This window comes from Lutra lutra, chromosome 1 (assembly GCF_902655055.1).
Source record: "Lutra lutra chromosome 1, mLutLut1.2, whole genome shotgun sequence".
Classification (NCBI taxonomy): domain Eukaryota; kingdom Metazoa; phylum Chordata; class Mammalia; order Carnivora; family Mustelidae; genus Lutra; species Lutra lutra.
Window position 1 is genome coordinate 29,171,282 of NC_062278.1, and position 26,227 is coordinate 29,197,508.

General features: G+C 37.3%; 1 protein-coding gene across 1 annotated transcript in view; it reads left to right on the forward strand.

Annotated features, from left to right (window-relative positions):
• The window catches only part of SAMSN1 (SAM domain, SH3 domain and nuclear localization signals 1), a 147,540-nt gene that overhangs the window by 35,490 nt on the left and 85,823 nt on the right, over window positions 1-26,227 (forward strand). The window contains 3 exon segments of the mRNA XM_047722022.1: window positions 2,343-2,429; window positions 7,508-7,587; window positions 24,962-25,088. Of these exon segments, the coding sequence (XP_047577978.1) occupies window positions 2,343-2,429; window positions 7,508-7,587; window positions 24,962-25,088 (294 nt within the window).

The following is a 26,227-nucleotide window of genomic DNA, read 5'->3' on the forward strand; positions in this document are numbered from 1 at the left end:
ATTTAGAAGATGACTCATGCAGATAATCTGTTCTGTTTCTCTAAAAGTTCTTTTCTTCTGCCACTTCCATACAGCAACAATAAGTGATTAATGAAATCAAATTGAGTTGTCTTTGAATTCTACAGAAGAAATTTTTTTAAAAGGAAGGTGGTTCCATTCTAACTGTAAATGGCTAAGACAAAGAAATCATTGATTTATTCAGAATAATTTCCTTTTACATTAAAAATATAATTCTCTTTGATGGTTTATTGGCTGATTATCTTCCGGCTTCTCAACGTTAGCTTGGCTGACCATGGTCAAGGTGACCTCTTCCGTATCTTTTCAGATATATGAATCTAGGAGTGAATAAAAAGAAATAAAAAATATATTACAAAAGACTCTTCCACAGCATTTCAAACATCAGACCTTTTCTTTAGTTTCTGTGGTCATAGTTTTTGTAGTTACAATAAAGGCTTGATGTTTATTTAATTCTGAAGTAAATATCTAATTCTATTAGTTACTTTTAGAAAGCTAACAGATAACATCTCTCCTTTTCTTACTTAATATAGTTCACTAATTATAAAGTAGTCACAGTGGCAAAACATCTGGATTAGGGGCACCTGGGTGGCTCAGTTGGTTTAGTGTCTTCCTTCAGCTCGGGTCATGATCCCAGGGTCCTGGGATTGAACCTCAAGTCAGGCTTCCTGCTCGGCGGAGAGCCTGCTTCTCCCTCTCCTCCCCACTCATGTTCTCTGTCACTATCTTTGACTCTCTCGCAAATAAATAAATAAATAAAATCTTTTTAAATATCTGGATTATTCAGGCAATACTTTACTTTTTAAAGATTTTGTTTATTGGGTCATGGGTGGCTCAGTGGGTTAAAGCCTCCTGCCTTCAGCTCAGGTCATGATCTCAGAGTCCTGGGATCAAGCCCCACATCTGGTTCTCTGCTTGGCGGGGAGCCTGCTTCCCCCTCTGCCTCTCTGCCTACTTGTGATCTCTGTCAAATAAATGAAATCTTAAAAAAAAAAAAAAAAAAGAAAAAAATTATTTATTTATTTGAGAGAGAGCAGGAAGGGGCAGAGGCAGAGAGAGAAGCAGGCTCCCTGCTGAGCGGGAACCCCCCCCCCGCCCCCCACACCGATGTGGGGCTTGATTCCAGGATCCCAAGATCATCACCTGAACTGAAGGCAGATGCTTAACCAACTGAACCACCAAGGATCCCAGGCAATAATTTATTTTTAGTGAAGCCTGTTAAATTTGTGGGTGCCCTTTCTCTCTGGTGGAGTCTAGGAGTTGGATGCTCAAACTCCTGTTCCCGTCTTTTCAAAATCCAGTCTCCTAGGTAGGGTCTGAAAAGCTCATTCAGACCCAGGTGATGATCATCAATGGATGCATCTTCAAGAGTGTCTTCATCTTAATGAGGTCCAATATTCTTCAGAGGGCAGCATCCACAGAGGCTGTGTCCTATCTCACTAGTCAAGGCCCTGTGGGCAAGTAGTTCTTAAATATTTTGCATATCAGCCCTGATTTAAATAACGCATAATCTTAAGTAAAAGGAAGTAAGTCAAAGTTTTATTTTCCATCAGATTTCTTCTCATAGCCTGCTATGCAGTTTGTACACACAAGGCCATAGCCGTTTCCTTCCTAACATAATTCTTGATGCTCGATTCCCTTCCTGTAGTCAAATAGGAGAGTAAACAGTGACCTTAAAAACAACACAGACGTGCTGACTTTGTTTCCCTGTGACGCTTTGGGTGTAAAATTTGCCTTATCAATATGATGACAGGACGGGTGGAATGATCATCTTTGGTAAAGAGACGAGAAGGGATTCTAATTCATCATGTTCGCGCATTTTAGTTCTTTACCACACTTCCAGGCCCTGCTCTAGGTGGGTGGTGGGAGGACAGGGCCGAGCAAGTCATCGTTCTTCCACTCAAGATTTGAGAGTTTCTTGAAACCATTGCAGTTCGGTGTTCTCTCCACACACTTGATCATTTTGTTACAAATGATGAAGAATGCGGAGGGTGGGGAGACTTGAACTAAGCATGAAAACCTAAATGTTAATTCAGGAAAAATCCTTCCAAGAATAATGTAATCACAGACTACCAACAGGTATTTCAATAACAGCATCCTACCGCATATGCTGGGTGCTTATGTAGTTTATGAAAAGACATGGGGGCCCGCAGGACACTTGGGGGTTGTCTGTCAGGCACTAGAACTCTCTAGGATGGACCACAGAGCTCTCCTGTCTCTTACCAAGTTACAACTGTGTGCTTATCTTGTTTTGATTTCATACTTCCTACACTTACTGGACAGATGTTACTGTGAATTCTGCTAACCAATCCTCTGCTTTATTTTAGAAAGGAAAACAGTGAGTGACACAATCTGGCAGGAACCCCGCAAGCCTGAGAATGATTCCCACATCAGAAGACTCTGTCAGCTAAAAGGTAATTGCTAAATTCAGTTCAGCTGACTTTGCATTTTCCCAAAGTAGCTTAAAGGGCAGGAAAGAAAAATTTACATCTTTCCCTATTAAAATAAGCAGGGCATTGTGGTCTACTTAAAAAAGGAAAAACAACTAGAATAGGAGATATATATTATTAATAGGATATATACGTGTGCCTGGGTGTGTATAGATACTCATAGACATATAGAAAGGAAGTAGAATCTACTTAGGTTGACTATTGAAGCAAAGAATCAATTGCAAATAATATTTGAAAGTCTTTAATGTCTATAAGAATTTTAAAATGTATTACAAATCAGCCCATTGAAAAACCTTCTAAAATAACATTAATATATTAATAGTTGTTAAAACATTTAAGTTTTCCTTAAAAATATGGAAGAGTAACCTTGATTATTAATACAAAATTATATCATTTCATAATTTAAAAATTCCCAAGAAGAGAAAATTAGCAGCCAGGTGTAGTAAAATGTATTAATAATAAATGACTTCAAAATTAAAATTATTTAACTTTGGGAAGGTAATGAATAAAACAAAAAGTCTTCAGAGTTCACAAACATGAACAACAGCATAAAAAGTTGCTTGGTATTCTCCCTCTAATGTTACTAGAACAAAAATAATTATGTTAGTTATTGATTATTTAAGAGTTTCTAATTTTTAATTAAATATATTTTTTAATATCCTGGGACAAAAGGAATTATACTGCATATTTATCATTAGTTTAGTGATTTGATTATATAATCTGTCCAAATTTTACCTTTTAAGAGTGCTCTTAGATTTACAAAGTAATTATTTATGAAAATAATTTATTTTGAAATATTTCTGTTTTATTCAAGATTCTGTAACATTTTGGGAAATGATTTTAATTGAATTTTTAAATAGTTATAATTTTTTCTATATAAATAAATAGATGAAACATTTTGGAATTTAGGTATTTTCTTTAATCACAACATGGGAAATGTCTTAATAAGATCATGTTGCAATCGGACTGTATCTTTACCTTGTGGATGCCAGCTATGTTCATTCACACAGTCTACAGATTAGTCAGACATTCATCCACGTAATCTATCCTCTGACCCTTTAATAATACATGTGATTTTTAGCTTATTGTATATTGATCTATGGATCAAGAAGTTATAACTGTACTGTAGGTTATTTTTTTATAAATTTTGCCATTTCTTAAAAATTCAATTTGCTATTTTTTTTTTGCAAATAATTTTCTCCGTTTTTTTTTTTTTTTTTTTAATTTAGGAGTCATAGGCAGGTAATTCTATTATAGCCCAAAAATCTTGGCTTTACAGTATGGTGTTTCTGATTAGAGATGTGCTTTTGTTAGAGAAAAAAAAAGCAAGCCTTTACAGAAACCTTCTCAGCTTTGGTTACTTCTGCATCTTAAGCTACCATATATTCGCACGCCCACACACGCATGTGTGTGTGTGTGTGTGTGTCTAAAAGCTCAGCTGGCTTTTCAGCAGTAGCAGCTGAGTCACAGGACATTTTCTAGGGATTAATGCTGTGCAAGGAAGAGTTGATGGCCTGAGACCAAGGCCATCCATGCCACTGTAAATTGAAGGAAGAAATTCAGTGGGGAAGGGAGGGCCACAAGTTGTGGACTTGAATTTTATGGGTGGAGGAGCTTCATTTGGAAAGCTCAGAGTATTTCTAGGCAATTAGTGCTCTACCCATCAACCCACAATATTTCTTTCTCATTTTTAAACACTACTTTTCAGCTGTTAATTGCATAATTACTGAAGAGAGGTTTACTGTGTCTGAGGATAGGCAATCTGTCAAGTTTAGGGAGAGGAAGACTGGAGGGTGCCTTGTTGCTATCACCAGAGCCCATTATTTTATTGAACACGTATGATGAAATTCTGAAGGCAGCCTCAATAAAAGAGAAGAAAATATACAGGAAATTAAATGGTAAGAGTGGCACTAACTCCTACGGAATCTGTTACTAACTCCAAGACCAAAGGGGAAAAAAAGGCCATTTCTCTCCATTTCAGTGTCAATTTCAAAAAGGTGTTTGTTGATGACACATATTAACAACGTTTCAGGCCTAAAGAATATTGGGGCCTGATGAAAGAAATGTCCACGGGTTATGTTTAGCAAGAATTTGTGCCTGGTGTTTGAATCTATAGATATTCACATAGCTCAAGAATATGACTGTGTTATGTCAGTTAAGACAAAATTTACCAGAATACATTGAGTGCCAGAAGCACAATATTTTTAGTTCATCTAGTCCATTTCCTTCTTCTAAGAAGAGTTTTATCGAAACCTCCATCTGTGCTGTTAAAAGAGACTACATCTGCAAAATAAATGCAAAATAAATTAAGTGCCCAGGACTTTATGACTAAAGCACTGACATAGTTTAGGTATCAAGGAAAATTAATCTGTAATTCATATCAATTGTATTTTCAGCACCATCAAAGGCAGAATAGTCATAATATTCATTAGAGTAAATCAAGATCAATTTTAAAATTTTAAATTTATGATTTTAAAATTCATTTTGGCCTTAATTTTATGAAGAAACTAAATCAAGCCTGAAAAGAACAAACTTTGAAATCTGTGAATTGGAGTTTACCTAAGATCAAGTTTTGATTTAAGGAAAGATAGTGGTATCAGGAATAAGCTTTTTATATTTTATGTCAGAAAGTACAAAGAATAAAGGCAAAGCAAAATTTTTTTTAAAAAGTAATAAAAAGGAAACAACATATTTAGAGATTTTTCAAACAGTGTGACTATGAGAGACTATTCCATAAAACAGAAAATAGGCAAAAAAATAATAATAAAACGTGGCCTGTTAGTAAAGGAAGTAAAGGGCTGGATAAGATCAGGAAATGTGGTTAGTATTGAGGGGAATATTAATTTCACCCATATTGCTGTCAAATTATTTTAAAAATAAATACTCCTTACGTATGATTTTGATGAGATTCATTACCAAAAATCCTATTATAGGAGGGATGTTACTAGGAGCTTCCGGTTTCACATTTGAATTGCCATTGGTTTGAAACCTTCTTTCCTGAATTCTAGTCAATATTATTATTTGGCCCGCCTTGTCGGAGTATGCATGTAAACATTCTGGCTTGATTTTTCCAGACCTTATTAATTCTCTTCTTTTTTGGCTTGATACCCTCACTTTTAGGATGACAAATAGATAAAGTCACAAATGTATTTGCTATTCTGTTTAATTTTTAGGGACCACCAATTAATTTAAAAATTGTTTTCCAAGACCATGTAATTTAACTTTGGTTAGACTGGATCACATGAAGGAGTGACAGAGAAAAGCCCTATTTCACACCTGAACATCCGTTTATCACCTGGGAAGAAACTCCCTGAGCACAGGCTGCTGTAAGCAGGCCTCTTGCTTCCAAGGAGGACTTTTCTGAATCGAGTGATGAGAACACTCAGCACCTTCGTGTTTTGGACAAATGAGTCTCCCTTCAGTTCCTTAGTGGAGTTCTTCCTAGGGTTATAGTTTCCTGAGTGTGGTTAGGACTATCTTCATTAGAATCACCTGAAAGCTGATTAGAATTATTAGATTATTAGATTATTTTGCTTTTTTACCTCATCTCATTTCTTCCCCACATCTGCATTCGAGGTGCAGTTGGAGTCTGAACGTGTACGTCGGATGTGCATTCCTACGTATGCGGTCATCTGTGACTCACTTAAGTAGTTTCTGCATGTTCTCATGATCTTGTTGCTGCAAAAAAGCCACCCCCAAATTTAATGGCATCAAACAGCATTGTATTAGGCTCGTGGATTTTGTGGGCCAGGAATTCATTCAGGGCAGGGCTTCATGATATCTGAGGCTCTTGAATGACTGGGGAGGACTTAAATATTTGGTGGCTTGAATCATCTAGAGACTTTTTCACTTATATATTTGGCACCTGTTCTGGGATCACGTGCAGGCTGGGCTCGGTGGAGACTTCCAGTATGTGGCCTCTCCAGGTAATGTAAGCCCCACCCTGAACAAGGACTGGGTTGCAAGAGGGAGGGACACACGAGAGGGAGCTTCACACACCACAGGAGGAAGTGTCTAGAGAGTGAGCATCCCAAATGAACAAGGCAGAAGCTGTAAGGCTTCTTCTGACCTAGTCTTAGGAGGAGGGGACGGGTCACAAAGCATCATTTCCACTGCATTGTCCTGTGATAAGTGAGTTACTAAGTTACTAAGTTCAGTTGAATAAGAGGAGAATCTGTTTCTTTTTTTTTTTAAGATTTTTTTTTTATTTATTTGACAGAGATCACAAGTAGGCAGAGAGGCAGGCAGAGAGAGAGAGAGAGAGAGAGGGGGAAGCAGGCTCCCTGCAGAGCAGAGAGCCCAATGTGGGACTCGATCCCAGCACCCCTGAGACCATGACCTGAGCTGAAGTCAGGGGCTTAACCCACTGAGCCACCCAAGCACCCTGAACTCTGTTTCTTGATGGAGACATACCAAGTTCACATTGTGGAATATGTGGTGTGAGGGATATTTCTGTGGCCATCGATGGAAAGTACAGCTGCATGTTGCCTAATTCAACTATTGCAACTTCGTTACTACTTAGGATTGCTTCTGTTTTCTAAATACTCTCTTATAGGGCAATATTTGGGAGATTGCAAATAAATAAACATATGTAAGACCACAAAACAAAGAGCTAATCTTCATAAAATACCATTTTTCTGATGTCTCTTCCTTAGTTCAAGACCCTTGAACGTCCTCCTTTTTCTGCAGCAGAGGCCACAAACTGGTAACTGTGTAACTGAATTTAGTAGGTAGTATGCTACTCTTTTATTACTGAGAGGGAAACTGAGTCCCAGAGAGGTTCCATGCTTGCTCAGATACCCAGCTGGCCAGTGGCATTCTTCATTTTTTCTTTGTTAAATTTGTTAATTTGTTAAATTTGTATTTCATTTTGACCTGTTTCTTGTGAGAATAAGATATCTTTAAGAAAATAAAGATTTATGATCTAGGCAATATAGTACCATAATAGACTAACGAAAAGTATAAAGAGTATTAAATTGCACTTAAACTTCTTAAGTCCTGTAATTTCTGATAATCTACATAACATTTATCTCTTTTCATAGATCTAAATGAAGATGATTTTCTTTTGAGTAATAACATGTATACTTTTCAAGGAAAAAAACCACAAGGCATTTCCTGTCAGGTAATGTGAATAATCAACGTTTGGCATATGTTTTGTGAAAATCATCTTGTTATTGAGCTCTGTAGTATTCTAGATGCTGTGTATAATACTTCGCCTCGTAGCTATTTTGTATTTAGATATTGTAGGCTGTTTTTGTAATTGATATGCTTAAATCTCTGCGAATTGGAATATAAATGAAAAAAATCAAATGATGACTTGAGTTAATAAACCATTTGATTATGCAAAACATTATGCTCTACAGCCTTTTGATAAGTAACTCTGAGCCTATTAAATTAATGTACTGGGATTTTCTCTGACAAGACCCATGTTAAGTGCTTAGAACTATCTGGTAACCTTCAGTGAGGGGCACGTCCCTCATGTTTTTACGTTTGATATAAAAACATATACTATTATTCCTGACATATCCCTTATAAATTGCATTAATTAGCCCAGGAGTTCAGGCAATTAAGAATGTCTGAACCTTGGGCCTCCCTCATAATAATAACATAACATTAATTAACAGCCCAATAGTTGCTCTTCACCTTGTAATAGAAAACAGTATATGAGCCAATCGGGCCAACTCAAGCATCACACTGATTTTTGATATTTTTCCGACAGCCCATCGTGTTCTCTTTCATCATTCTGATAGTTTTATTAGGAAATTTAGAACCAGCCTTCCTCCATGCAGTAGATTGATCCGTTGGAAGACAGGATACAGCGTCTGAATTGGGAGGGACTGATTTGGTGAGGAAAGGAAGCTCGCCTTCCTAAATCCAGCCTGATTTCTGAGGCTGTCGGAGGCCTTCTAATGGGTTAGATAGTGGACCGTAACTTGTGATCAGCCACAGTGTCTCCTGGCTGTTCCGATGCTGCCGGGGTGATGGTAGTGAGCTCCTGAGGGGGGCTGCCCCAAATTGCCTGAGTGCCTTCAACCGGCGTGGTGTCCCACAGTGCATGGTGGAGAGTTCTGGAAACACACAGAGCTCTGAATCTTAGTTTGGCCCTTAGTACCTTTGTGATTTGGGACAATTTACATAATTTTTCTCTGCCTCAGTTTTCATGATCTGTAGAGTCAGGCTATAAAGAACATTCATCTCCTGGCTTAATCAGGAGGTTTAAGTGAGGTATTTTATTAAAGCACTTCCCTGCATGGCTAGCATTTAGGAGATGCTTAAAAAATTCTATTGTGGTTGTCCCTGAGGCTCCTCTCTTCTCTTCTCCCTCCCTCTCCTCCTTTTCTTACTTTTTGCAAGGCTTCAGGACACTTTCACCAGCACAGCTGGCAGATTATTTCTAAAATCTGCGGTCTCATTCTCCTAAATTTAGATGAGGCCTCAGATATAGTATCTAAGTGAAACATTGTCTAATAGCCAGGAAATAAATGAAGGCTGATTTACAGTAAGAGCTCCCCAGACATGTGTTGTGCCAAGAGAAGTCCTTCTTTAGGTTTTTAGAAGAAAATTAGAACCATCTCTGAGAATGAAGAAAATGATGCAAAAACTTCTTAGCAGAAAAGGGTTAGGGCGCCTGGGTGGCTCAGTGGGTTAAGCCTCTGCCTTTGGCTCAGGTCATAATCTCAGGGTCCTGAGATCGAACCTTCATTGAGCTCTCTGCTCAGCAGGGAGCCTGCTTCCCCCTCTCTCTCTCTGCCGGCCTCTCTCCCTACTTGTGATCTCTCTCTCTGTGTCAAATAAATAAATAAAATCTTTTTTTTTTTAAAGGGGGGTTAAAGGTAAATCTTTACTGTACCAGTTGTTCTGGCATTTTCATTGGCTGAGAAATGATCCTTCTAGAATAGTAACCATCCACTTGTACTGTGTAGTTTATCACTAAAGATCAGTTGAGGGAATTCATAAGCAATGACAGACAAGCTGGAGATATCTAATCTAGAAATTTTCATTTGGGAGTAGAGGTTGGTCTTATGTATCTTTAATATCTCTCTTCTCTTTCATGGTGGACATTCAGTTGAATTTAACTAATTAAGAAACACTTTTTCTGGTGTGCCTCGGTGGCTCAGTCGGGTAAACGTCTGCCTTCAGCTCAGGTCATGATCTCAGGGTCATGGGATCGAGTCCCACATCAGGCTCTCTGCTCAGTGGTGAACCTGCTTCTCTCTCTCCCTTTTGTAATCTCTCTCACTTTTGCTCTCTCTTAAATAAGTAAAATTTTTAAAAGTAAAAAAGAAAAAAAAAAGAAACACTTTTTCTGTATGACAGAATACTTTAGTATAATGAAGTATTATTAAGTATTAAGAAGTGTTCTGCAAATTATTAACCTATTAACTCCTTGTGACTGAGGAAAAATAAAAGCAGTTTACCCTTTGAAAGGTGGGGCAGAGGGGGCACCATTCTCTGGTGTGAAGGGGCAGACTGGCTTATTGGTGGGATCCATAAGAATGGATTTCGACATAGACTGTGGCCTCAATAAGTGAGCAAAAGACTTATCAGAGCAATGTTTCTCTGGTGTAGCCTGGTGTAACCTGGGGACTATCTGTATCAGAACGAGGGGACTTAAAAAAAAAAAAAAAGAACAAGGGGAGTTGGGTGTGCCTGGGTGGCTCAGTCAGTTAAGCGCCCAACTCTTATTTTCAGCTTAGGTCGTGATCTCAGGGTCATGAAATTGAGCCCTGTGAAGGGCTCCTTGCTGGGGTGAAGTCTGCTTGAGATTCTCTCTCTCCCCCTCCCTCTGCCCTCCACCTCACTCCTGTGTGCTCTCTCTCTTAATCTCTCAAAAAAAAAAAAAAAAAAAAAGAATGAGGGACTTGTTAAAAATGCAGACTTCTGAGCCCCACCCCTGTCCGACTGAATTACCATGTCTGGGGCCAGGAATAGACATTTTTATGCATGAAATGATGGCGCTAAGTACATGAACCATGAGACTCTCTGGCATCCAGACAGTGGACAGGCACTTGTCTACAGACATAATGCCCCACATAGTTTCACTTTACAAGCCCAAACTTGGCTCATGTCTGGTCTGGTAAGACAATAACCTCATGGAAAAACCGAAGTTGGCATTTGTTTCCTATCGTGAGAATAATGTATATTCATTGCAGAACTTCTTAAAATCATGTAAAGGAAAAAAGGATTAAAATAATGCATAATATCTTAACAGGGTACATATTTTCACATGGTTGGCCATTTTACTGAATATCATTAACATGGGATAAAGTTCATGGGATATAAGATATATTCATACTTCTGATTATCACAGGACTATGCCTGAAAATATATTTTAGACAATAAAAACATTCATAATACAGAATTTAAACATTAACTGAATTCCCCATCAGGAACCCCTCGACTAGACATGTTTCTGTCATGTTTTCAAAATAAGAGGAAAGATCTCAGGACTAGAAGAAAGTGCAAGGAACCAAGGGGCAGGAAGTGGGGGCAGGAAGCATTTATGGAATTCTATCTCCAATACCAACTTAGTTCCATGAGTATCTCTGACTACTTGGCCTGGGATAAACTTGCTGGAGAACCCACCTCGCAGGACAAGTGCCGATGGGGAGAGTTTGAAGCAAAGCCATCTGCCCGGTACTGTGATCATTACACCGACCATAAAGAACATCTTGGGGGTAACTTGACTCCCAGCATTTATTTTTGTATCCTTGTTCTTATTTGTTCTTTTCTGGCAGCATTCAGTTGATGGCTCAGACCTTTTGTAGCATATTGAAAAGGGTATAAAATATGCAGTAATACAGACTTTGGGCTAATATATTTTCAAAAATGTTTCATGCCTCATTTCTCACGTAAATTCTTAGGTTGCTTTCAGCCTTCAGAGCGTCATTCATATTCATGATAGAAAAGAGGGATAACATTTATTACTTTCAGTGCTGGTGATATTAAGCCCTGTCAAGCACCCCCCACCCAAGACTGCACCAAAACATTTTCTCCCTACACTCCTTCAGTGGAAGTGTTGCTGCATGAATTAATTTTTAAAAATACGTGTGTATGTAAGCCTGGGTTAGGTTCTCTTCTAAAGGTTGGATGACTTCACACCCATTTCAATCAATTTCTCCTTTGATGTCCTTTCCTATGGAGACTGCAAAGCTTAAGTAGTTGATTTCTCGGCCTCCCCTGTAGTTAGGGTGGTCATAGGGTCCAGTCCTGACCAGGGAATTGTAGTGAGAAATGCCCAGGGAAGGTTTCCTTTGGGGGGATGGGGGGTAGCAAAGTTTCCTAAGGAGAAAGCTTTGTGCTTTGTCCTTTCCCTGCTGGAAGCTGGGACATGGTATCTGCTAAGTTAGAAGCTGTCCTTCTACCACAGGGCAAAAGGCGTATGGTAAGAATGGTGGAGCAGGAGGGGCGCCTGGGTGAGTCAGTCAGTTAAGCATCTGCTTTCGGCTCAGGTCTTGATCCTGGAGTCCTGGGATTGAGTCCCACCTCGGGCTCCCTGCTTGATGGGAAGCCTGCTTCTCCCCTCTCCCTCAAAGCTGAACGTATTCCTCATGGACACACATTATTTATATAACTGCCTCTTTTGCTAGTGCCGAGCCCTAATAAGATATTTGACCAAACCTTGGGCTCAGAGTTAGAGGGTGACTTGACTCAGCCCCGACTGTGCGATCTAGACCAGCCTCCTTCTGGGTCATTGGCTTCTAGAGTTGAGAGCTAGTCATTTAGTCCTTAAGAAAAAATTGGATTAATAAGAAAAACAACTCTTGGCTACATACAGCCCATTGGCAACGTAGAGACTTTAAACTGTATCCAATTCAGCACACCATTGTTGGAAAAGATACCTAGATTGGATCAAAGTGGGACTGCTTTTTGGTAAGCTTAACTGAGGTGGCTTGACACAAGGTGACCGGAAAAATACTTAAGGTTATGGTGTGATCCAGAAGAGACAGATCCCCTGTTAGGTTTCATCAGACAAATTTGGGGTGGTTCTAATCAAAGTTGTGAACAAACAGTAAGGCAGGAAAAAACAGGCCAAAATGACAGATTGTTTACCTACTACTTGAAAATGTCAACCAAAAAATTGTTAGTTTTTATGTATGATGGAATATAAAAATGAACAAATTATGTTGTGCATCATTCTTATTTTCAAGTACTTTCTTATCTACTATAAAACTTTGCTACTGGATTAGTTATCTGTTTTCAAAGTCCCTCTCCCTGCGCTAGGCAGGGCTTTCTGCTTCTCGCTGGAGGCCATTCGGAGGAATCAGTACCTCATCTTGTTGGCCTTTGCATGTGGCTGCTTGAGTATATCAGAAGCATTTGGCTTCCCCCAGAATGTGTAACCCAAGGCACAGAGTAAGAAGGAAACCCGGATGCCTTTTAAAACTTGGTCTCCAAAGTCATATGCCATCACGTCTCCCTTATTCTATTTGTTATAGACAAGTTATTAAATCCAGCTAATACTAGGGAGAGGGGCATTATGACCCACCTTGTGAAGAGAGCAGTATAAAACAATTTATAAACATATTTTAAAACCACCCAAGCCACCCAATAATAATGTGACATTATAGATGGAGGAGCTTTCCTATATCCCAAGAGCAATATTATAACTCATTTTGCAGGTAGAAAGAATGTAGAGCTCTATTTGTTAGCTAGAAGAAAAACATACATCTTTTTTAATAGAAAATTTTACGGAGTGGATTTAGTTGGTTTTAAAGGAACATGGAATGTTAATATGAAATCCACATCTTGGGCTCTGGTGAAATGAAATTAAAATCAGAATAGATTTTCTTACTTTAGTATCCAAAGTCATGCTCGCTGTGTCTGTCTGTTTATCTATCTATCTATCTATCTATCTACCTACCTACGTATCCATCCATCCATCCATCCATCACCTTTTAAAGCAAGGAAAAGAGGTTAACTAGTCCCCATTTCATCTTTAGTTTATACACAGAAAAAGAAATGCCTGGTTCTAATAAATGAATTTTATGAATGAACTATATTCCTTAGCCAAGTTCTTATTTTATATATATATATATATATATGTATGTATGTATTATCCCATAATGATCATTTTAAAAAGTTGAAAGGAATTATTGGGGTATCCCTTAGCATTATTCTCATGTTTAAAAGAATTATACAATTCAAAAAATGGCTTGAAAAAACATTCTGGGGACTTATATTGTGCCATGCACCAAGTACTAGTTGACATCTTTAAAATGTAACACAAACCTGAAAATGGGGGCCTTCTCCCTCACAAATCCACATCCTACACCCAATGGCAAAGTAAAATCCCGTCACTCAGTACTGGCTTCCGTCGCTTCAGCTGTTCTGTTGATTTCCACTTTTTGCCTCCTGGTCCTTGGCTAGAATTTGTGGGACTTTCTCTTAGCTTTGGCCTTTATAGTAACCAAACTTGCTTGACCTTTATAGGAATGATAACTTTTGACTTTGAACTTGTTTAAATTCCCTATGTCTCCAATTCCTTATGTGTAAAATGGTGATGAGAAAAATTTCTTATGATTGTTAGAAATATTAAATGAAACAGCATATGTATGTTACCCCCAGAAGAGGAGCAATGAGCACTTGTGTCCTCTCCCTAAACTCCTTGAAATCCCATTATAGGCCTCACCCTCAGAATCAAGTTCAAAGTTCCCTTCTGTTCCGTTGTAAACTCCATCCAATGCTCTTTGCTTAATACCAGGTACATGGATTTTTCAAGTAGATGTAGACAGTAAGGATCTTGCATTGACCAGTACTAAACATAATAAATGTTTATTATGTATAATATAATATAAATTATATGTATGTATAATATAAACATATTATAATATGTTTATTATTTAAACATAATAAAAATTATGATTCCAGATATTACCTAACTCCAAATATATATTTGGTTTGAGTTTAAACTCTATCAGAGTTTCAAAAATGATGCTATTATGTACCTGATAGTGAAGGGCAGAAAGGAAATAAGGTATAGATGGCTTCATAAACCATTTTCTTGATCTTAACTCTCTTTCTACCAACTTCTGAGTTTGTGGATTTTTGGATCATGTGTTGGGACTATAGTAAGTGAAGAATGGGGAGTGAATCCACTATATATTTAATGTGTGTGTATATGTGTGTATATGTGTGTGTGTGTGTGTGTATATATACCTACACACAGATACTCATCTTTATATGTATGTATTTGGTGAAATGGTAATCACTGTGCTTTGTTAACTTGATGATCATTAAAATTGAGAGAAAAGGATCCTTTCTCCATTATTTTGGCATCTGTGTGGTTTTATTTTTATTTTATTATTATTATTTTTTAAAAGAATGTTAACATTAATCTTGTCCTTTCCTTTTTCTAATGCTAAAGATGGTAAACTTTTTTTTTAAGATTTTATTTTATTTATTTGACAGAGAGAGATCACAAGTAGGCAGAGAGGCAGGCAGAGAAAGAGGGGGAAGCAGGCTCCCCGCTGAGCAGACAACCTGATGTGGGCTCGATCCCAGGACCCTGGGATCATGACCTGAGCTGAAGGCAGAGGCTTTAACCCACTGAGCCACCCAGGTGACCAAGAGGGTAAACTTCTAATACTGGAGTCCATCTCACTACCAAAGACATGTAAAACCTGCTGCCTATGAAATGGAAGGAAACTTCTCCCCAAATAATACTATTTAACTGTTTTTTCTGTTTCCCAATAATTCTGGTACAGTAAGCATTATTTTCTATAGTTCTTTATTGCATTTGCCACATGGAAGTATTTTTAGAGAACATAAAAGACTCATACTTATCAAGAAGCTTTCTGACTTAAGCATAAAGCAGTACCTCTAAAGAAGGATGAGTTTTTAATGTGAAAATGTTCCCCCAAATTTAGCAATTTCTTGTGAGATAAGGAAAATTTTATAGTGTTAAAAAGTATATCGACTTTCTCTTACCATATTGAAATCCTCAGATCACCTTAACCATCCTCCTTTCCTTGTTGGGCCATTGGTAAACAGAAGTTCAGGGAAAGGACAGGTTTTAGAAGGTATGGAAAATTTCCAGGACACTCATAGACATAAACCCATCTTGTAGTATTATGGACCTGAACCAACTGTAAGCCCTCTTTACAATTATTTTTCCAGACTTGCTTTTGGAACCACGGCTAACTAAATTATACTGATTTATTTGATTATTATTTCCTAAAATGTAATATAAATACTTGCAGATTTTGTGGCAAATAACTACCTTCAGTAAATCTTGTTCGTTATATAGGTGCAAATATGATAGTTTCCAGGTATCTCCATTCACAGGACTCTATTCCCAAAGATAATTAACATGTTAACATCTAAGTTTCTATAATAGTTTTCTTCTCAACAGTAGTTTTTTGCCTAAGGGATGATAGCTATTCTAGGTAGGAAGAGGTGACGAAAAGGTACTATTTAAATATGACTTCTGTTTCCTGAAAAACTACTGTACTCTGCCCTTCGTGGTCCCACGCCTTCTAAGTTTTTAATAACTAGTTAAATATCAAAGAGCTGTAAGGAAAAGAAAACAAAAACTGAATCTTCATAAATACAAAAAGGACTTCCCAGGTGAAAGTAAAGCTATGCATTTGGAAGGACTAAGAAATAACTTACTTAGAAACAGAATCAAGGAACCAGATCAAGAGACCCAGAGCTACCACTTCCCTTTGAAAGTAAGGTATTGGGCTAGATGAGCACAGAAACTTGTTGGAACTCTAATAATATGTGGTTATTAGTAGCTCATTCTTACTTTTCCCTTGATATTCTTCTAAGGTCCAAGAGTTGGGTGTAAATAACAAAAATGAGACCGTTATCTAGTGTAATGTCCCTAAACTTGTTAGACAAACAAAGAATTCCTGTGATCAGGCTTCTTATTTTATTGAAGCGCGGAGGTGTACAGTGGCTTGCTCAAGTTCACATGGCTAATCACAAAGCAGAGCATCCCAGGACGGCAGCCATGCATCTGCAGACCAGGGCTGGTTCTGGATCATTGTTTATTCACTTATTGTATAGATTAAACTATAGCTTCTATATACAATGTTTGTATTCTTTTTTTTCTATGTAATTTCCTACACCCATAGCTCATTGTATGCTAGGACTCTAGTAGACGCTTAATAAAGATTAATTAATTTGTATGCTGGCACTCAGATTTCCTACTGTGCACATTTTTTGGGTCAGCTAGAGGATGTACCCAAAAGGAGAAGCAGTCTTACGAACAGTTCTAGAAACTTCTTCCAAATTTGAGAGCAGAGGATATTACACGGGAAGTAGTCTTTGACTTGTGTAATCCAGGCAGCTCCCAGCTGACTTTGCAGTGTCTCCTAGAAGAGTGACCCCAACATATGGGTAAGTGAGCAAACAGCAGTCTTGGCTCCTCCCATACCGAAGTAAGGGAAAGATGACCATGGAGTTGTAACTTCCTGGTGCCATGGAAAATAGAGTCTGTGTGATGCATTATTCCAAGACAGAATTGTGAACACCAAAATCTACTTGAGAGGAAGCAGAAGGACCCAGAAACCTGTATTAGAACTTGAGTAGGTGATTTGTATTTATATAGTGGGATAAGACCGTTACATAAAGGGCTTTTACACTGTTCAAATATGTCTTAATCCTCTAGGCAAGTGCTTTTCCCTTCCCCACATTACCTTATGCAATCTTCTCTCCTGTGAATAACCATCACATTTTATTTGTACTTCTCACATGACACACATTAACCTTTTCCTCCAGATGTTTGGGTTTTTTTTTTTTTTTTTTTAAGATTTTATTTATTGGGGCACGTGGGTGACTCAGTTGTTAAGTGTCTGCCTTCAGCTCAGGTCCTGAAGCCCTGCTTCAGGCTCCCTGCTTGGAGGGAAGCCTGATTCTCCCTCTCCCACTCCCCCTGCTTGTATTCCTTCTCTCGCTGTGTCTCTCCCTGTCAAATAAACAAATAAAATCTTTTTAAAAAAAAAGATTTTATTTATTTGAGAGAGAGAGTGAGTAAGAGAGCAGGAGTGGGGAGGGGCAGAGGAAGAGGGAGAAGCAGACTCCCAAATTACAGGTGGAATCCAGAATCCTGAGATCATAACCGGAGCCGAAGGCAGACACTTAACTGACTGAGCAACCTGTGTGCCCCCCTCCAGGTGTATTTTTAACCAACTGTTCATTTCAGATATATTTATTGACCGTATTAAAGACCAGGTTTGAGATGTGTAAAAATCACTCTGCAGCCCCCCAAACTCATCCTTTTAGTGGAGAGAGCAGGCACAGGAACAGACTACTAAATTTGATTTTTAATCAATTATACTAAGCAATGAACATCACAAAGTAGACAAAACATCTTATTTTCCTTTCTATCTCCCACAGATCAAGTGCTCAGTAAATGTGTGTTGAATGAATAAATAAATATTTTATAAGTCTTCTAGGAGAATATATTCTATTTCATTAATTCATTCATTCCATTGCCTGCTCAGTGGCCTTCTTTAAAATTATGCTTAAACTTATTTTAAGTAATTGGTCCAGTGTTTGTTTAATTTTAATTTCTATTACTGAAAAAATAATAAATTTTATAATTATAATGATATAAGAATACCTAACATCAACATGGCAATTTTTCCACCAGTTATTTTTTTAATCAATTCATTTATATAAATGAATTCTTTTCAAATTGTCTTTTTAGTTAGTTTTAGTTCCAAGAAAGCATTAAAATAATTCTCTGAAATGAGACTTGTTTTCATAGGTTGCATTGATTGGTTCTAGTTCATAATTCTTTTGGTTTTATTACTGTCCATTGAGTTACTACAATGTTAACTGATCATTGTGACCTTACAGATTATCTTTTTAGAGTATGTTTTAAGTCATAAAGAGTAGTCCCTTTTATATAGAAGAGAATGGATATACAGTTTTGGGGTTTTAATAATCTCAGCATTTAAAGCTAATTATTTTGTTTTTACCATGAAAATAAATTTCCTCATTTTTATCCAGTCCCTAGGTATCTTTCTTTTCAAATGGCTGGGAAAAATTCATGGTAGAAAAGCTGGGTACTTATGTTCTGCTTGGAAGAAATGGATTTGATTATAAAAACTGTATTCTAAACATATTTTTAAATTATAGAATTTCTTCTAATTATAGGAATAATATATGTTCATAGTAGAGTATTTAAAGAGAGGAGAAAAGCCACTTAGAGTGGTGTTTGTACTTTTTATACAGATTTACATACTGATTTTTCACTTAATAGTGTATTGTGAGCATTAAAAAAATTATTTCTAAAGCCTAATATTGGTAAATCTTTAGTAATTAAGTGAAGAGTCAGAAGAGTTGGAAGCTCAGAAAAACTGTCAATGCAAAACACATGAAACTATCTGAGGTTTCATTTCAGGGAGTTCATTACAGGCTTTCTTTAAAATAAACAAAGATATTAATTTGAAAACATCTCTGTATCTCCTGTTGAAGAAACTATGTGAAACAGACATCAAGTGAACAGGCTTTTTCTATTTGAATACTTGTTTAAGAGGTCACAAGAAAAGAACAGTTTTCTAATTCAGAAGAACAGAAAAAGAACAAAGGGAAATGATTATACTTCATGCAAAGTCTATCATGTTACTTTCCAACTTCCTTTTCATTAGTGGAATAAAGAGTACACAATTCAGACAGTTAGGTGACCTGGATTTAGTTAGTTTCCATAAGACTAAGTTTCTCCTGTGTGAAATGAAAGGAAGGGATACCATTGGAAAAAAATTAAATTCCCAAATAGTGAAATATATATGGGAAAGAAGATGTATGTGTGTCAATGAGGTGTATATATTCATTTTTACATATGTATATGAGTAAATATATAAATAAGAAAAATAAAAGATAAATATCTTTTTACATTCATATATATATGAAAGGGGAGATGTATTATATATGTATATATATATACATATATATACATGTTTCATATATATATGAAAGAGAATAGACCTATAAATATAAGTGTTTATCTGATACTCATCCTCTATTGGAGAAGCATATTTAATATATAAATCAAAACCCTGGATTTGATTGGTCTTAATTTGGCTGTCATTCCTAGATAACTAGCAATTATGCTAGCTTCTAAAAATCTTGTGAGAAAGGACATTGGATTAAACGTCAGAATACGGGATTCTCATCCTTGCTCTATTATTAATGAATTATCTTTCTCTGGGTAAGCCACTTAGCTTCTCTGGTTTTTCTCATTTTTTAAATAGGCTGGTAGACTAGATGTCCAATAAGTTTCATCCCAGCTCATAAAATATGGTTATAGGACTATTCCAGTTCAATAATTCATTGATGCTAGTTTCTAAAAATTATTCTATCATCCTAATAGTCAAGCAAAGTGTCAGAAAGCGAGGTATATTTAATTTAACACTTCTAGCAAAATTTTTACATTATTTAAGGAATGTGAGTGAAATGAACTAAAGGATATGGACACATTATATATGAAAGATAGTATATATGTAGTAAAATATACATATGAAAAATATTTAATTTATATTCATATATAATTGTCATTTTATTGGCAAGAAATTTTAAGTAAACTAAACACAATAATTTTATCTCCTCTTATTCTCAATCCCTAATTCTGTTTTTCTCATCATTACCAGATCAAGTCCTCATTCATTCATTCATTCATTTTGTATCATTACTTCTAACTAATCATTTTGTGTCATTACTTCTAATACATTTTGTATCATTACTTCTAATTAATATAGAGTACCAACTGTCAAGAATATTATAGGTACTAAGGATACTGCATTGTACCTATATGAAAGGTTATGGTTTCTGCCTTCCTTCAGTTTAGAGTCTATGGGGAAGGAAGATGTTTAACCAATGACACAAAAATATAAATCTGAAGTTGTGGTGAAAGCCAAGAAGGTAAAAAATGGGAACCTAATTTGGACTTGGGAGTCAGGAAAGAGCTCTCCGAAAAAATGACATTTAGGATGAAGCCCCAGGGGTGAGTAAGAATTAACCAGTTTAGGAGAATGAGAATAAGCATTCCAGGCAGAGAGAGCAGCACACATAAAAACACTGAGGAAAAAAAAGTGCTCTGGAGATTGGTAATCTAAAAGTCATCACCTTGTGAGTATGAAGAGAGTTTAGAGACATAGGTGTTATAGAACCCATCAAGTATTTGGGATTTTATTTAAAGAACACTGGGAAATTTTGCAGTAATTTAAGCAAGATAGTAATATCATCAGATTTACATCTTTCAAAGAGAACTCTAGCATATATTGTGAATCAACCGAAGAAAGGCAAAAGTAAAAAGAAAACCATTTAGAGATTTGGCAGTAGTTTCAATGAGAGAAGATTAAACTACGGTGGTAATAAGGGAAATGGTGAAAAAGAAACAGGTTCAAGATATATTCTGGAGGACAGACCAAACTCAGTAATGGGACTAGACCAAATTTAGTAATGGAGAGGTATGTGGCAAAGGTGATAATCTGATTTATAGAACGTGCATGAGGGTAGATGAAGATGGCATTCACCGAGTGGAAGAAGTCCAGAAGAGAATCATGTTTGGGGGTGTAGAGGTCAGTCTTGATAGTGCCCAGAAGTCGTTTTAGGTAGACAGTTGCATATTTGAGACTGAAGCTCTGATGAAAACCTTGGAGAAATAAATTGGGCACCTATCAGCATGTAAGTGGCATTAAATGGAGTGTGTGTGCGCGCGCGTATGCATATGTGTGGGTGAGAAAAGACTGATGGTAATATTAGATGAGGGCCCAGAGTTAGTTATAAAGGAATTGAAGCATTTCGTCTTGAGAGAAAAGGAGTTATCAGCATATAGGAGTTAGAGAAAGAATGGCCAGAAAGGGTGAAAGGAAAACCGGAGGAGCCAAGAAAATAAAGTGCTTCCTGCAGACCATCATGGTCAATCTTGCTGCATATCAAGCAGTAATGGAGTTTGAAAATGGTTCATTGGAAAACAAAAGCAATCTGAATGGAATAGTAGAAGCAAAAGCTGATTGACAGGTGTGTGAACAGAGTTGAAAGGATGAGAATTAGAGGAATTAAGGGAAGCACACACAGTGAACTTTTCCGAGAAGTATGCCTGGGAAAGGGAGCAGAAAGAGTGGTAAATAAAATATGCTGATTTAAAGATAGATAAGATCAGAGCGTATTTGAATGTTTTGGGGGAAAAGTCCTTACTTTTTAGTAAGATGATCAAAATTCAATAAAAAGGCAAGTAGAATAAAATGGAAACCAAGTGTGTCACTCCCCTGATTAGAACAAAAACATGTTCCTCAACTTGTTCTACAAAAGCCTCCTTGGAGGCCCCTCTTCAGGTCTCTGGCTGATTTTCCACATTCTTCCCTCTGTTCTCTTCCTTGGGCCAATGCTGAGAACTCTTCCAGGACCTTCAGCTTTAGAACCTCTGCATGAGACAGAGCCTCACAGGAGTTCTCTCCCCGCTCCTTTTCGATGAGCTCACCCTTCTCTGTCGTTCAGATCTTAGGGCCGGAAATGGCCTCTCTGACCATGCACTGAATTCAAAGCAAACACCAAATCTTCACATCCGGTTCCTTATAATTCAGGCCTGGGCTTCTGTATCCTTAGTGAAACCACCCCTCACCACCCAGTGTAAATTAGTAACTTCCCCCATCCACACTCAGTCATGCTGCTAATTGTTAGAGTAGCAGATGTCAAATTTTCTTGCTTCTGTATGTGATTATATGTTTACGGTATGCTACTTCCCTCTGGAATGTAGACCGTATGAAAGCAGGGGTCTCATTTTACTTGTTCAATGCCATACCCTCAGAATGTGTGATAGTTAAAAAAAGAAAGAAAGAAAGAAAAAGAGTTGTGATAGTGCCTGGCATACAGTGAGGTGTTCAATAAAAGTTTGTTGATTGGTTGAATGGTGAGTTCAATTTATGAGTCAGTCTTCTTAGAAAACATCTAGAAATTTAAAAGTACGTTATTATAAGTTTTAATCAAATTCAGCACAAATACACAGGTAACAGATTAGGAGACTCTGGTGAATAACATTATAATTTTGAAAATATTTTAAAGGATTTATTTTTATTTTTTAAAGGGTTCCTTTTTAATTAGATCATCTTAATGATTCTATTGTCTCTTATTATAACATTTACTCTAACTTTCATCCCTCAGGTATGTACTACCTTAATAGCAAGAGAAGGTTTTTTGGAAATAATTTGCTATTAGAAAGTAGTCCACCTAGGGCGCCCGGGTGGCTCAGTTGGTTAAGCATCCACCTTTGGCTCAGCTCATGATCCCAGGGTCCTGAGATCCAGACCCACATCAGGCTCCCCACTCAGTGGGGAGCCTGCTTCTCCCTCTCTAATTCCCCCATGCTTGTGTTCCCTCTCTTGCTATCTCTATCAAATAAATAAATATTATCTTTTAAAATAATAATAAAAGAAAATAGTCTAGTGTAAAACATTTACTATGGATAAGCCATTTGGTGGATAAAACATATGTACGAACTCAAGAGTGTATTTACATTCAGCAAAGACTTACCAAGCCAGGTACTATCCTAGATATATGGGATTCAAAAGTGAATAAGATGCAATAGATTGATCTCTATTAACTCAAAGATCTGTGAGTGATTAAAGATACAAGAGTTAACGAGACTCTGCTTTGAAAAGACTATAATACAGTTTGAACAAAATAATGAGAGGTCAGTTTGTTTTAACACCTCTGGGCCATGAGCTCTCACTTATATGAATTTAGACATTATACAAATGCTTTCATTCCTCCTAGGGGCAAATCATTAATATGAAATTCAGTTATCCTGGTCTGTAACACCTTTCCCCGTACCAAGTGAAAGTCATTTTCACAAAGAAGGGGGAAGGAGAAGGCAATTTCTGATGCCAGTGTTTCAGCGGAGCAATTAAGCATCGGCTGTGATAGGAGGAGGTTGCCATATGAAAGAAGTACAACAAAGAAAATTTTCGTGCTCAATGGTTGTGCAGTGTCAGCTTATTATTTCTGGAAGGGCCTCAAGATGAGAAAATGACTCGTCATGAGTTACAGCGCCTGGGAAGCCAAGTAAGTCAGAAAATACTGAAAAGGAATACAGAAGAAAATAATACAAAAATAAATAGCCATAGAAATTGTGTGGAGCTGAGCATGACCTTTGGAAAGAGAGGGAAGATTTTTGCATATCTAAGGAAATCTCATCACAAGCCTCCATGGAAGATTAAAATGATTTCAATATTTTTCCATTTATTTAATGCAAACAGGTCTGGCTTGTTCTGACAAAACGTCACATTTCCTATTTAGGTGCTATTATGCAGAGACAGAGCATCAAGTTTATAGTGGTTGCTCAAAGTCATTCTTCAAGACCAAGAATAAGTGCTGAAAATAATGATTGGAAATGTTTGTGTGCCCGAGATCCTCTCTCGCAAACATTTCTTTGGGCTTAGTTTCTCTCAAAGGATTGGAGAGCACTATTATCAGTGTATCTCATTCAAACAGTAATGAGGAAGCAGGTCATTCACCTTTTGAAAATTGCGGTATTTATTCAGATGTCATTTCTCAGCTCTTCAATGGAAAGAATGAGGCAAAACCACAGGAAGAAATATGTCGGCATCCAGAGATTTCTGGATGAAAAGTATTCCTCTATGTATTACTTCGTATATAGTTAACAGCACAGGATACAACTATTTTACCAATTAGTATTCAATTTAACACATAAAGTATTAATTTCCACAATATTTTGAAATTGTTAAGAGTAAGCTATCCTAAATAGAGTAAGTAAAAGCAGTATAAATACAAATTTGCCAACTTAAGCTAGTGGGAAGTGTTTCCGTATCTTTCAGAGAAATCTGAGTCATTAAGCAGTATTAATTCTTCTATCCATTCTTTTTGCTATAATAAACCAGTGACACTTAGGTACTAAAGCATAATGTAGAATGCCCTGGCTGTTTTGTTTGTTTGTTTGTTTGTTTGTGTGTGTGTTTTACTCAGTGTCTATCTTCTAAAATGCAAAAGGCTAGATAAAGAAAAGGATTTTATTTGAAAACATTTCGTACTTGAAATAAAATGCTGTTTTATCAGAAATTTCCACAAGGAAAAACGAAAAACTCTGACTTTTGCTTTTTTGTGTGTGCCTCCATCAGTCTGTTCCCACACTGTCACGAAGCAACTTTAAACCTCTCGTTCCTTCTTTGTTACCCTGCAAAGACCTTGTTCCTTTCCACTATTTCACACTGAGCACGGGCGACTCATTTTTAGATGGCTCCAGATTCAATCCATTTTGCAGCATGTTGAAGTTAAAAAAAAAAAAAAAAGGTAAAGCAATGCCCTGCTTTAGTATGACTGGTCAGTTGTAATATATTTTACAAGTTTGAGACCAAAAAAAGTTTGAGACCAAAAAATCTGCTTTCAAATTATTGCTTAAAATTGTCCCAGGCTACAGGTTTCAAGGTCACATTATGAATTTTCCCACATTTGTGATCTTGACACATTTTATATTTAATCTTTTGTGAAGAAGAATTTGTCCTTACCTTGAGCTGTGTTTGTGCTAGGCCGTAAAATCAGGCGGTGACCTAGCGGAATCAACGGGGACATTAAAGAGACTACAGAAACTAGTCTGGGCCAAGAAAGCCAGGGCCCCCGGTCTGAAGGAGATGAAACCTGCCTTCGTAAATCTCCGTAAGTAAGCAGTCAGCATGCTGCTAAACATTCTTCAAGAAATAACTGGGGTAGCGTATAGGAAATGAAGACCATTTTGATAAGGCTGTAAAATAATCATTAAAAGTTGAGGGTTTTTAAATTACCAATTTATTTGTGAAACAGATATCCTTACCCTCCTCCTGAATTTTCCTTTATATACCTCGTATCTCCTTCCCTTCAAGACCAGACTCCGGGACAGAGTGGGAGAAAGAGATAATAAGGGTCAGCACCATCCACTGTCCCCATTCTTTGGCCAAAGGAAATGGTATCTTTCAATTTTAACCTGAGTGTGGCAAAATGGCATGCCATACAACTCAGATGTTCATTTATTTTTTTTATTATGTTAGTCATCATACAATACATCATTAGCTTGTTTTTGGTTGGTTTTTTAAAGACTTATTTATTTATTTATTTGACAGAGAAATCACAAGTAGGCGGGGGGGGGGGGGGGGGACGGGAAGCAGGCTCCCTACTGAGCAGAGAGCCCGATGCAGGGCTCAATCCCAGGACCCTGAGACCATGACCTGAGCTGAAGGCAGAGGCTTTAACCCACTGAGTCACCCAGGTGCCCTATCATTAGTTTTTGATGTAGTGTTCCATAACTCATTGTTTACGTATGACACTCAGTGCTCCATGAAATATGTGCCCTCCTTAATACCTACCACCAGGCTCACTCATCCCCCCTATACCCCTCCCTTCCAAAACCATCAGTTTGTTTCTCAGAGTCCACAGTCTCCCATGGTTTGTCTCCCCCTCCGATTTCCCCCAATTCACTTTTCCTTTCCTTCTCCTAATGTCCTCCGTGTTATTCCTTATGTTGCACAAATAAGTGAAACCATGTAATTGACTCTCTCTGCTTGACTTATTTCACTCAGCAAAATCTCCTCCAGTCCCATCCATGTTGATGCAAAAGTTGAGTATTCATCCTTTCTGATGGCTCCATCAGGGAAATTAAAACCACATTGAGATACCACCTTATACCAGTTAGAATGGCCAAAATCAATAGGACAGGAAAGTTGTTGAGGATGTGGAGAAAGGGGAACCCTCTTACACTGTTGGTGGGAATGCAAGTTGGTGCAGCCACTTTGGAGAACAGTGTGGAGATTCCTCAAAAACTT